Genomic DNA, 12,567 nt, shown 5'->3' with positions numbered 1-12,567 from the left:
TAATTTTTTTCACCCTTTAAGTATTTTATCTCTTACTGTGTCTTCTTCTAAGATGGTTAGATTTTCAAAGTTTTCTTAAGCTTTCATATGAGATGCTAGCTCTTAAGTGCTTTTTTAGAAAATATCTATACTTACTTAAAACAGCTTAGTTGCTTCAAGGGATGTTTTAGCTGTGCCTGGAAGATGTCTGCCACAGAAAACCATAATGGCTATCACTTTGTCCACATATAAACTGGGTTTCAAACTAAATTAAGGAACAATCATTTAACTATTTTAAGCTGTTGAAACTAAAACTGTCTGTCAGAGTTTGGCTGACCTGTGCAAATGAGGCTAAGTTATTTAGTCTGAGTTTAGAGACTGATATTAGCCTAGGTTGTTAAATTTGCATGTACGCCTATCATGATTGTTAATACAAATTTGGGAGTTGTACATACAAACAGCTGGACAACTGAATAGAAAACTGAATCATAGAATATTAGGGTTGGAAGGGACCTCAGGAGGTCATCTAGTCCAACCCCTGGCTCAAAGCAGCACCAATCCCCAACTAAATCATCCCAGCCAGGGCTTTTGTCAAGCCTGACCTTAAAAACTTCAAAGAAAGGAGATTCCACCACCTCCGTTCTTGGCAACAACAGCACTTTGTTGACTCATATTCAGCTTCTCGTCCACTGTAATCCCTAGGTCCTTTTCTGCAGAACTGCTGCCCAGCCATTTGGTCCCAAGTCTGTAGCGGTGCATGGGATTCTTCCGTCCCAAGTGCAGGACTCTACACTTGTCCTTGTTGAACCTCAGCAGATTTCTTTTGGCCCAATCCTCTAATTTGTCTAGGTCACTCCGCATCCTATCCCTGCCTTCCAGCGTATCTACCTCTCCTCCCAGTTTAGTGTCATCTGCAAACTTGCTGAGGGTGCAATCCATGCCATCCTCCAGATCATTAATGAAGATATTGAACAAAACTGGCCCCAGGACCGACCCTTGGGGCACTCTGCTTGATACCGGCTGCCAACTAGACATGGAGCCATTGATCACTACCTATTGAGCCCGACAATCTAGCCATCTTTCTAATCACCTTATAGTCCATTCATCCAGTCCATGCTTCTTTAACTTGCTGGCAAGAATACTGTGGGCGACTGTGTCAAAAGCTTTGCTAAAGTTCAGGAATAACATGTCCACTGCTTTCTCCTCATCCACAGAGCCAGTTATCTTGTCATAGAAGGCAATTAGATTAGTCAGGCATGACTTGCCCTTGGTGAATCCATGCTGACTGTTCCTGATCACTTTCCTCTCCTCTAAGTGCTTCAGAATTGATTCCTTGAGGACCTGCTCCATGATTTTTCCAGAGACTGAGGTGAGGCTGACTGGCCTGTAGTTCCCTGGATCCTCCTTCTTCCCTTTTTTTTAAAGATGGGCACTACATTAGCCTTTTTCCAGTCGTCCGGGACCTCCCCCGATCGCCATGAGTTTTCAAAGACAATGGCGAATGGCTCTGAAATCACATCCGCCGACTCCTTTAGCACTCTTAGATGCAGCGCATCTGGCCCCAGGGACTTGTGCTCGTCCAGCTTTTCTAAATGGTCTCGAACCACTTCTTTCTCCACAGAGAGCTGGTCACCTCCTCCCCATGCTGTGCTGCCCAGTGCAGTAGTCTGGGAGCTGACCTTGTTTGTGAAGACAGAGGCAAAAAAAGTACATTAGCTTTTTCCATATCCTTTGTCATTAGGTTGCCTCCCTCATTCAGTAAGGGGCCCACACTTTCCTTGACTTTCTTCTTGTTGCTAACATACCTGAAGAAACCCTTCTTGTTACTCTTAACATCTTCTTGTTATTCTTACACTTGTATATGCAACTGCCTGACTTGTGGACAGAGTCATGGTAGGTGTCAGGGGACTTACTTTGAATAGAAGGCAACCTGATTAGTTGAGGCTGTTCTTGCTCCTGTCTTGTTATGAGTCCTTGTCAAAAAGAAATGTCATGTTACTTTGCAGAGAAAGTCTAGCTGACTGTGATTAAACAGTCTGCTTCTGTGCATGCAGACTGCACAAATGCTAAGAGTGAAATGCTGGCTCTATTGAAGTCATTGGTAGATTTGCCATTGCCTTCATGGGGCCAGGATTTCACCCATAGTCTTCTCTGCTTGAGTTCAGTCCAGTTGCTTATTGATGTACTATACTTCACAGTTTTTACCGTGTTGTTACAATAGTGTTGAAAACAAGTAAGTACTACAGTCTATGCTTGGAAGGCCAATAGAGAACTGGATGGAGATTGTCAACACCTCCCTTCAGGTGGTAAGTTGTTTAGCTTCAGTTAAGAAAGCTGTTGTGTGGCCATAGCTTTCAGCATCAGGTGGATATTTCTTTGAATCTGGCCAAATATTGCCAATATTTAATCTTCCATCTTCCCATTTCTTGAGAACACATTGGTGAGATATCTCTGAGAACATCACTGCCTCAGATCGTGTCAATGTGAATACAGATCTGGATATAGCACAGGCTGCACTTGTGGCTTTAGTGGGTGATCTCTTTCTATGGATAGTTAAAGATGAAATGTTCATGCTGTTCTGTTGGCAGTATTTGATATAATTTACTGCACTATGTTATGAATGCTAAATGTTTTTGCCTTACCTTATCTACTATCAAGGGAAAATCATAGGGTGGGACAATGTTTTGCAGAGCTTACGGCAATGACAAAACCTTAAATAGAAAATGTTGGCTATTTAATGGTGACCACTCTGTTTACGTCGAGATGAGAGGGTGGTGGTAATGGTTCAGCATGTTATGCCATGGATTGCGCCCAGGTATCTTGTCTTGTAACAGAGGATGAATGTGTGTCTCTATTGTAAATATCACCTTCAAATAATAATTGCTGCTGGTAATTGTTTTTTTTAGACATACCTACCAGTTTAATACAGAATTTTAGTTAGATAGGGATATAACTTAGTTAACTCCTTGCTTTTAAGATTCTTATTTATGTAAAATACCTGCATAATTCTTGCAGAATGAAGCAGAGGAAATGGATGGAGGAACTTTATCCCGGTCTTATAATTCTGCTGTTCCACAAGCTATATCATCTGAGTACGTGTTGATGTTTCATCATTGTTCATTCTTGAGGCTAGAGATTTATTTTCTGTAATGAAGTACAAATCTTTTATTTATTTATTTTTTTTACCCATAGTGATACATGGACAGTTAGTTTTGTTTCCTGCAGTTAAAATTAATGACTTCTACGTTTTTCAGTAAACATTGAATAGTTAACTTGCATAATTTATACTTAATTTTAAATTTATTGCAGTTAAATGTGCCTGGATGGCTATGTTATAATAAAACAATGTAACAACTCAGTACCCCACCTGCTTACAAAATCTACAAGAAAACTCGCCCATCCCTTTGTTAGTTTTGTAAAAATACCCAGGAGAGTACTTGAACTTTAAGCATGTGGAAGACTCTCTATTTTGGAAACCAGATAGACTTTCTATGATCTAGCAGGCATTGTGAAGAAAACATTTTTAAATGTAGTTAAACTGTAATTTTTTGACCTTGGCAATGTCCAATTAAGACTTGGCAAAAATTATTTTATTCTTCCTTTAGCCCCATCCCCTGAAAACCTTGATGCTTATTAAGGTTAAGTAAAAATGAGACTGTTAAATATGCATACATTTTTCTTTAAAATATATATGAAAGAAAATGTATAGTAGCCCAGTAAATTGTCAGATTTGTTATTTTTATTTTATTTTTTTTTTTAACAGGAAAGACATGATCCGACAGATGATGATAAAAATATTTCGCTCTATTGAGCCAGAGCTGAATAACCTTATAGCTCTGGGGGACAAGATTGATAGCTTTAATTCCCTTTATATGTTAGTTAAGATGAGTCACCATGTATGGACAGCACAAAATGTGGACCCAGCTTCCTTCCTCAGCACAACACTTGGAAATGTTTTGGTGACTGTCAAAAGAAACTTTGACAAATGCATTGTAAGTTCTTAATTACTTAGATTAAACTAATCATAATATTAAAGGCAGCCAACTGCTAACAAGTTTTAAATGTAAGAGAACCCTAAATCTTAAATGTGTTTGGAGTTAATTTAAAGGTAGGGGGAAAAAATCTTACCACTATGTATTGATTTTTAAATTACCACAAAATAACTTGGATGGACTTCCAAAGTGTATAAATAATTGGTGGTTAGCTCAGTTTAATGAACATTGAAGAAGGAACTGGAAAAATGCAGTCACTTATGAAAACTAAGATTCTTAGTATTCCAGTGCCAAATTCTGCCTACTTTTCTCTCACCAGTGATCTCATTGAAACTACAAGGCATGAGCAAGGCAAGCAGACTTTAGCCCTCAGGTCACCTGACTTGCTGAACAAAATTTGGTTTGTTAATAAAGACTTTTTATGACCCTATCAGAATAAAAAAAGTGTGTGTGAAGGAGACAAATGTCTAGTCTACAATAGAAAAGGTTTGCCAATAAAGCTATACTGGCAAACCTACTTAATCTAAACACAGCTTCTACTAGCGAAAACAGTTCCATGATTAAAATAAACTATATCTGCAGTCGGACTACTTTTTTTTGCCAGTATAACTGCATCTAACTAGGACTTTTGCCTGTATAAAAATGTCATTTAAAAAAAACTAAAATAAACAGGAAAAACCCAAACACATCCTTAACCAACATTATTATACCGATAACAGTTTCTGGTGCAGACCTAGCCAAGGATGGGAGACAAAACTTACTGATGATCCAGCTTTCAATAAAGGAAGAAAACAATGTTTGATTCCTTCCTTAGAATTTTTTTTAACTTAGCTGCATTTGAAAATTTAGTTTAATAAACAACTATCTTGATATTTGTATGTTCTGGTATAAATTGCCAGTTGCTAGCAGTAGCATCAGAATATGTGCCTCTTTATAGAAGGTACATAAGAATGGCCCTACTGGGTCAGACCAAAGGTCCATCTAACCCAGTATCCTGTCTTCCGACAGTAGCCAGTGCCAGGTGCCCCAGAGGAAATGAACAGAACAGGTAATCATCAAGTGATCCATCATCCCCAGTCGCTCATTCCCAGCTTCTGGCAAACAGAGGCTAAGGACACCATTCCTGCCCATCCTGGCTAATAGGTCCTATCCTCCATGAATTTAACTAGTTCTTTTTTGAACCCTCTTATGGTCTTGTCCTTCACGACGTCCTCTGGCAAGGAGTTCCACAGGTTGATTGTGCATTGTGTGAAGAAATACTTCCTTTTATTTGTTTTAAACTGCTGCCTATTGATTTCATTTGGTGACCTCTAGTTCTTGTGTTATGAGAAGTAGTAAACAATGCTTCCTAATCTACTTTCTCTATACCAGTCATGATTTTATAGACCTGAGTCATATTTCCCCTTAGCTGTCTCTTTTCCAAGCTGAAAAGGTAAACCAAAAGGAAGGAAAATAAAAGCTCAAAGATTTGGTATACTCATAAATTACTTCTGAGTGCGTCACCCTGATTTATTAAAGGTTTGTTTGGGTAAAAAGACTTAAAACATAACCTAAAGATAAAAGGAAAATTATTCAAGTCTTATGTGAATGAACTTACTGATTTTTCAATGTGTTTGAGTATTTTTCTCAGGCCAAGTTTCAGAAAAAATATTATGGACTAATTAACCTTTTTGTTTTTAACTTCAGAGTAATCAAATAAAACAGATGGAGGAGGTAAAGATATCAAAGAAGACTAAAGTTGGGATCCTTACATTTGTTGCTGAATTTGAAGAATTTGCAGCACTTGCTGAATCTATTTTCAAAAATGCAGAGCGTCGAGGAGATTTAGATAAAGCCTACATAAAGCTTATAAGAAGTGTTTTCATCAATGGTAAGGTCTATTGCAATGCCCTGCATACTTCCACAAACTCACTCTTTGTCTGCTTGATGTACTTTTTCCCTCTGTTTGGGAGGGCAGAATATATAGTTCCCCTGAAACTAACATTAATAGCTTTCCATAAACTGGCCAGTGGAGAATGCAGAACAGCAATTTGGTAGAAAATATTTATTTATTCTGCAGATTAAGCATATTTCCCACCATAGACAATCCAGATGGCAGCACTATTGGGCATCTAGTCCCAAAAATTTGAAAAGTGCATTTACTACTATAAAAAAAAATATTGTCATAAGCCTTAGACACCAAACCTAGATTGAAATTGTGGGCACCATCATTTTTAAAAAATGTTAATGACTGAAATCAGTAACATAATAGTATGTGTTAAGTGAATTTAAAACATAGGTGCATTTTTAATGCTTAAAGCAGACTATTTGAAAAGCAACTTCCCTGCTATGACCAGCGTTCAGGGTTCTGCATGGGAAGTAGGGGACAAATATTCAATATTTTTATCTTAAACTGTATATGAATTTTTAACTTTTATATCTGTACATGTATTCTGTTACTGAGTGGAGCTACTAAAAGCTTTTAAAAACAAAATATTCTCCTTCTTAAAGGCTGTAAAGAAGGAGCTTGGAGATTTGCAATTAAATACTGAGACTTTCACCTTTGTTTCAGGCATCACTCTGAATTACACAGCATCACAAATGTATGTAGTACATCACAAAACAAGTGAGAAGACATTTAGAGTTTACAGTCCAAGAGACAAATCCAAAAGAGGAAAAACTGAGGCATAGGAAGATGTGGCGGTAATATTGGTGAGATCATCAGAATAGGAAGGATTCACCGAAGTGCATTCTTCTTCGAGTCATTGCTGTCCATTCAGCTTAGGTGTGTGTGTTTGCCACATGCACCGGTGCCGGAAGTTTTTCCCTCAGCAGTATCCATACGGGACTGGCTCCAGCACCCCATGGAGTGGCGTGTACATGCCGTGGTATATAGGGTGCCACTGGTTTCCCCCAACCTTCAGTTCCTTCTTGCCGCCAGTGGTGGCGCTGGAACTGTTGCTGCTTCAGTTACTGCTGTAGCTGCTTGTTTGTACGAACTAGTTATCTTCTGTATTATACTGTATATAGTTTTCTATTAATGTTTATAAATCCCTTAGCTATAGTTAAGGCCTTTGTAGGTACCGAACGGGACTTTGCCTTAGGACGTGGCATGCCCCGATCCCCAGGCTTTAAGCCCTGTGATCGCTGTAAGAGGCCCATGCCCGTTAGTGGTCCACACAGCAGTTATCTGCATTGCTTGGGAGAAGGACACATTAGTGAGAAGTGCAAAATTTGCAAGTCCTACAAGCCAAGGACCGTGAAGGAGTGTGATATTCGCACTCCTTATGGATTTGACCCTCACCCCGACACTGGAGCAACGTTCCGACTCGGCACCGAGTACCGTGACCTCGGTATGCAGCGCCCCACTGGGACCGGCCACTAGCTGGCACCAATCCCCATCCATGGCTCCGACCAAGAAGCCCAAGAAGGTGGGATGAGGCCAGTCTCCAGCCTCCCACAAGGGAAAGGATAAGACTGGGTGTGAGCAAGGTCCCATGCCAGGCAACTCTTCACCCATGTCAGGTTCTCGGGCCCAAGCTCTGGAGGAGTGAAGTAGCCCAACCCACTCCCCGCCTGCTACCCAGATAGCAGCAGAGGCCTCTGTCAGCTCCGGGTGCCATCCATGCAGGAGGTCCAGCAGGTGGTGCAGTAGATCATGTACCTCCCAGTGCCACCCACAGTGGCTCCTGCGGTTCCCTGGTCACAGGGTAAACCCACATTTGGACTGCCACGGTTCCCACTCCACCATTCCCCCGTCGCTGCACCGCCCTGTTTGATCCTTGGACACAGGCAGAGAGGCTTGAGGTGCAGCTTGCCGACCACCGGGCACAGACCTTTGGAGGCATGCACAACCCGGCAGGAGTACCACTCCAGGGACCCGTCGAGGGATCAATGGTACCATTCCTTGGACCGTCACTGATCCCCTAGGAGGGCATCACCATGTGCGGGCGCTTCCTGGCACTGGGCCCACTCCGACTCCCAGTCCCGCTCCTCATCCTGGTACTGCTCGTCAAGTGCGAGAGGTAGATCGCCGGCTCCAAGCTGTTGTGGATCCGTCGAGCACCACTGTTCCCTACGACCCCCTCTAGATCAGACTTCAGGCAGAGTGACCAGCAACGGTTGGGACAGAGCCACCATTCTGCTCCATTCTGGTCACCTGGGAGTGACCGCTCAGGATCCAGCCCTGGTTCAGAGTGAGGTTTGCTGACAGTGGGACAAGCTTCATTATTGGCGGTACCGGCTACATTGTCTGCACCAAAACTGGTCCCATGGCCACAGGCACAGTGGTTGGCAGTGTGGTACCCATGGAACCCGTGGGGGTCCAAGAGGGAGCAGGGGAGCAAGCCACCGGGCCACCAATGGTTGTGGAGGATTCTATGGCACTGGCATCTTCCTTGTCATCGCAGACGAGGCTATAATGGGCCCCCTCCCTGGTTCCTCTGGATGATGGTAAAGCACACCAGGAACTACTGAAGAGGGTCACTGCCAACCTGGGTCTTCAGGCGGAGGAGTTCGAGGAGCCCTCGGACTGTCTCTCCAATGTCCTCTGTTCCATGGCACCGGCCAGGGTGGCTCTCCCCTTCATGATGGGGTCTCTAAGATCATTAATGCTCTGTGGTAAACTCCCTCCTCCCTGCCACCCATCTCCAAGAGGTCGGAGCTCATGTACTTCGTGCTATCCAAAGGCCGTAAGTACCTGTACACCCATCCTGCTCCCAACTCCCTAGTGGTAGAAGTTGTTAACCACAGGGAGTAACAAGGTCAGCCTGGAGTTACCCCTAAGAACAAAGACTCCAAGAGACTAGATTTGTTTGGGCATAAGGTTTATTCGTCCTCTAGCCTCCAGTTGAGGATGGCCAACCATCAGGCCCTCCTGGGACGCTGTGTTTTTTACATGTAGCAAGCCATGTCCAAGTTTGAGGGCTCTCTTTCTGAGGCTTGTAGGAAGGAGTTCCGGGCTATTATGGAGGAGGGCACGACTGCGGACAGGGCAACGCTCCAGGCGGCATCGGATGCAGTGGACGCTGCTGCCCGAACCATGGCCTTGGTCGTCACCGTGCACTGGGCATCCTGGCTGCTACTCTTTGGCTTGTCCACGGAGGGTCAGCACTCAGTGCAAAACCTTCCCTTCGATGGGCAAGCCCTGTTTGCGGAACAGACGGACAATAAGCTCCATGGCCTGAAGGAGTCTTGCACGACCCTTAAAACGCTGGGCCTGTATGTTGCTTTCTACTCCTCCTTCCCACCCTCCCTCCCCATCCCTCTTCAGGGATCCTTCTCAAGAGAGTCTCCTCGTGCAGGAGGTAGAGGGGTTACTGCAGGTAGGTGCGGTGGAGATCGTTCCTCCAGAGTTCAGGAACAAGAGGTTCTATTCCTGTTACATTTTAATCCCAAAGGCCTAAGGCAGTCTATGACCTATCCTGGACTTGCGAGACCCAAATAGCTTCCTAGCAAAGCTGAAATTCCTCCTGGTCTCCCTGGCCTCCATTGTCCTCTCCCTGGATCCGGGAGACTGGTATGCTGCCCTGCATCTGAAAGATGCATACTTTCACATCCCCATCTTCAAGGGACACAGACGCTTTCTCCAGTTTATGGTAGGTCCCAACCACTATCAGTTTGCGGTCCTCCCATTTGGCTTAGTAACAGCATGGATATTTACCAAGTGCATGTCAGAGGTGGGTGCCTACCTCAGACATTGGAGTGTCTAGATCTACCCATACCTCGATGACTGGCTAGTCAAGGGCAGAGCCAGGTCCAAAGGGATGTCGCAATGCTGTTAGCCACTTGCCATTGCCTTGGCCTGTTGGTGAACTACACAAAATCCACGTTAGTTCCGGTACAGAGGATACAGTTGATCGGAGCAGTGCTCAACTCAACCTGTGCCAGGGCGTTCCTGCTGCTGGAGAGATTTAGGGCACTGATGAATCTCATCGTGGAAGTCTCTGAGTTTCCCTTTACTACGGCCAGGGTTTGCCTGCGCTTCCTAGGTCACATGGCAGTGTGCACACATATGTGGTGCGTCACGCCAGGCTCCGGATGTGATCTCTGCAGCAATGGCTGGCGATGGTCTACTCCCAGTCAAGAAGAAGGTCATCACCATCCCTGCGACGATACCTCGCTGCGTTGGTGGACTGACCCCAGGAAAGTCCTGGAAGGAGTTCCCTTTGTCAGCACTCGTAGTCAGTCAAGTTGGTTTTGGAAGCCTCAGCTGTCAGCTGGGGGGTGCACCTTGGCACCCTCCAGACCCAAGGTATGTGGTCCCCAGAGGAATCGACGCTACACATAAACATCAAAGAGGTTCAGGGTGGTGCACAGAGCATACATGGTCTTCCTACCTCACATGTCAGGAAGAGTAGTCAGAGTTCTCAGGAACAACACAGCCTCGTTGTTCTACATCAGCAGGCAAGGCGGAACACGATCCTCTGCTAAGATCTGCACTCGGTCTTTGGGACTTCAGCATCGACCATGGAATCTATCTAGAAGTGTGTCACCTTCCAGGTGCCAGGAACACACTAGCAGATCACCTAAGCAGGGACTTCTTCTTTTACCACGAGTGGGTGCTCCACCCAGAGGTAGCCGGCATGATCTTCCAGCGCTGGGCAACTCCCCAAGTAGATTTGTTTGCCACCAGGCAGAACAGGAGGTGCCACAGATTTTGCTCCAGATGGGACCTGGGCAAGGGCTCCCTCTCCGATGCCTTCCTTCTGCCGTGGGCAGGAAGCCTGATGTACGTGTTCCCTCTGATTCTGCTCATCAGCAAGGCCTTAGCAAAAATCAAGAGAGACAAGGCGCAGGTTATCATGATTACCCTGGGGTGGCCGCACCAGGACTGGTTCGGGACACTATCAAGCTTGTCAGCAATCCCTCCCTGGTCCCTGCCGAACCAACCGCACCTGCTGTCACAAGATCACAGCCAACTCTTGCACCTCAACCTTGTGTCCCTCCACTTCACGACATGGATGTTGCGTGGCTGAACCCAGATGTACGGGCCTGTTCGGAAGGGGTCCAGAAGGTCCTCCTTGAGAGTAGAAAACCCTTGATTAGGCAGACCTACCTGGCAAAGTGGATGAGGTTCTCCCGCTGGGCAGCCGAACGGGGCATCTCCCTTTTGCATTCTTTGGTGCAGTCCATCTTGGACTACCTGCTTCATTTAAGGAACCAGGGCCTGGCACTCTCCTCTATCAGGGTGCACCTGGCAGCCGTTTCAGCCTTTCATCTACCAATCCAGGGGCAGATGGTGTTCTCCCATGATGTGATGATCAGGTTCCTTAGAGGTCTCGAGAGACTCTTTATCAAGTCTGGTCCCCGGCCCCTCAGTGGGATCTCAACTTGGATCTGTCCAGGCTCATGGGCCCTCCCTTTGAGCCTTTGGACTCGTGCTTCCTATCTCCCTTATCATGGAAGGTAGCTTTCCTGGTGGAAGTGATGTTGGCGAGGCGGGTCTCCGAGCTGTGAGCCCTGACCTCAGAACTGCCGTACATGGTCTTCTATAAGGACAAGGTCCAGCTCCGGCCCCACCCAGCCTTCCTTCCAAGGTGGTGTCTGCTTTCCACATGAAGTAGGACATCTTCCTTCCGGTGTTCTGCCCTAAGCCCCATGAGATAGTGAAGAAAGGCACTGTGATATTCTTTTCTGGTGTTATCTGGACCGGTGATCTGCTAGGTCACTCCAATCCAATAAGCCAGCCTTATCCTGCTCTGCTGTGAGAACTCCCACTCCTTGGCTGTTCACACACAGCTCTGGCATGTAAGCTGCTCTTTGGATTGTGCAACCGAATGACACTAGCCAATATCCCTGATCCCAGACACATGCCTTGCAACCTCCATCTTGCAGTATCCAGTTATGCCTGCTGGATGCTGCAAGCTTATATGAGTTCGTCAATTTAACAAAGAAATTGATATGTATGAGGCTTGTTATCCCAAGGGGAGTCTCTGACATGCTTCAAACCAAACAGATTTATTAACTATAAAGATAGATTTTAAGTGATTATAAATCAGATTTGGTCAAATGAAATAAAAGCAAAATGCATTCTAAGCTGATCTTAACACTTTCAATGTCCTTTCAAACTTAGATGCTTCTCACCACAGGCTGGCTGGTTGATCTTCAGCCAGGCTCTCCCATTTGATCAGTGCTTCAGTCGCTTGGTGTGATGTCTGTAGATGTAGGTGGAAGAGAAAGAGACCATGGCAAATGTGTTTCCCTTTTATCATGTCCTTTCTTCCCTCTTGGCTTTGCCCCCCCTTCAGAGTCAGGTGAGGATTACCTCATCACAGTTTCAAACTGACTGTTTCATTCAACAAAGGAGTGGGGAGTGACTCCCTTGAGAGGCTAACAGATTATTTTGTTGCTGCCTAGGCCAGCATCCTTTGTTCCTGTGAGGCTGGGCTGGGTTTGTCCCATACTTGCCCTGATGAGGTGTGAACTGCCTCTCTGCTCTTGGAGAATTTTTGCCTGGGCTTATTTTAAGTCATGAGGATACGTTTTCAGCCTCATAACTACATACGTGAAATGATTAAACTATAATATTATTATAACACTACTGTAACAATTATTATAACATCACTATAATAACCATGCTCAGTGCATCATGAGCCTTCCAAAGACACTCAACAGG

General features: G+C 44.8%; 2 protein-coding genes across 16 annotated transcripts in view; both read left to right on the top strand.

Annotated features, from left to right (window-relative positions):
* EXOC1 (exocyst complex component 1) overlaps positions 1-12,567 on the top strand; it is a 62,485-nt gene that overhangs the window by 44,412 nt on the left and 5,506 nt on the right. For all 15 annotated transcript variants that reach the window (XM_038399116.2, XM_038399118.2, XM_038399110.2 and 12 more), the window contains 3 exons: positions 2,995-3,071; positions 3,743-3,971; positions 5,658-5,841. In XM_038399116.2, the coding sequence (XP_038255044.1) occupies positions 2,995-3,071; positions 3,743-3,971; positions 5,658-5,841 (490 nt within the window). The remainder of the gene's footprint in view (positions 1-2,994; positions 3,072-3,742; positions 3,972-5,657; positions 5,842-12,567) is intronic.
* LOC122460028 lies at positions 1,546-11,804 on the top strand. The gene is made up of 2 exons (XM_043513790.1): positions 1,546-1,556; positions 9,785-11,804. The coding sequence occupies exon 2, from the start codon at positions 10,276-10,278 to the stop codon at positions 11,359-11,361; it is 1,086 nt and encodes a 361-aa protein (XP_043369725.1). The 5' UTR covers positions 1,546-1,556; positions 9,785-10,275; the 3' UTR covers positions 11,362-11,804.

Source organism: Dermochelys coriacea, chromosome 4 (assembly GCF_009764565.3).
Source record: "Dermochelys coriacea isolate rDerCor1 chromosome 4, rDerCor1.pri.v4, whole genome shotgun sequence".
Lineage (NCBI taxonomy): Eukaryota > Metazoa > Chordata > Testudines > Dermochelyidae > Dermochelys > Dermochelys coriacea.
Note: the sequence above shows the minus strand (reverse complement) of the source record. Positions and strands in the feature narration are given on the sequence as shown.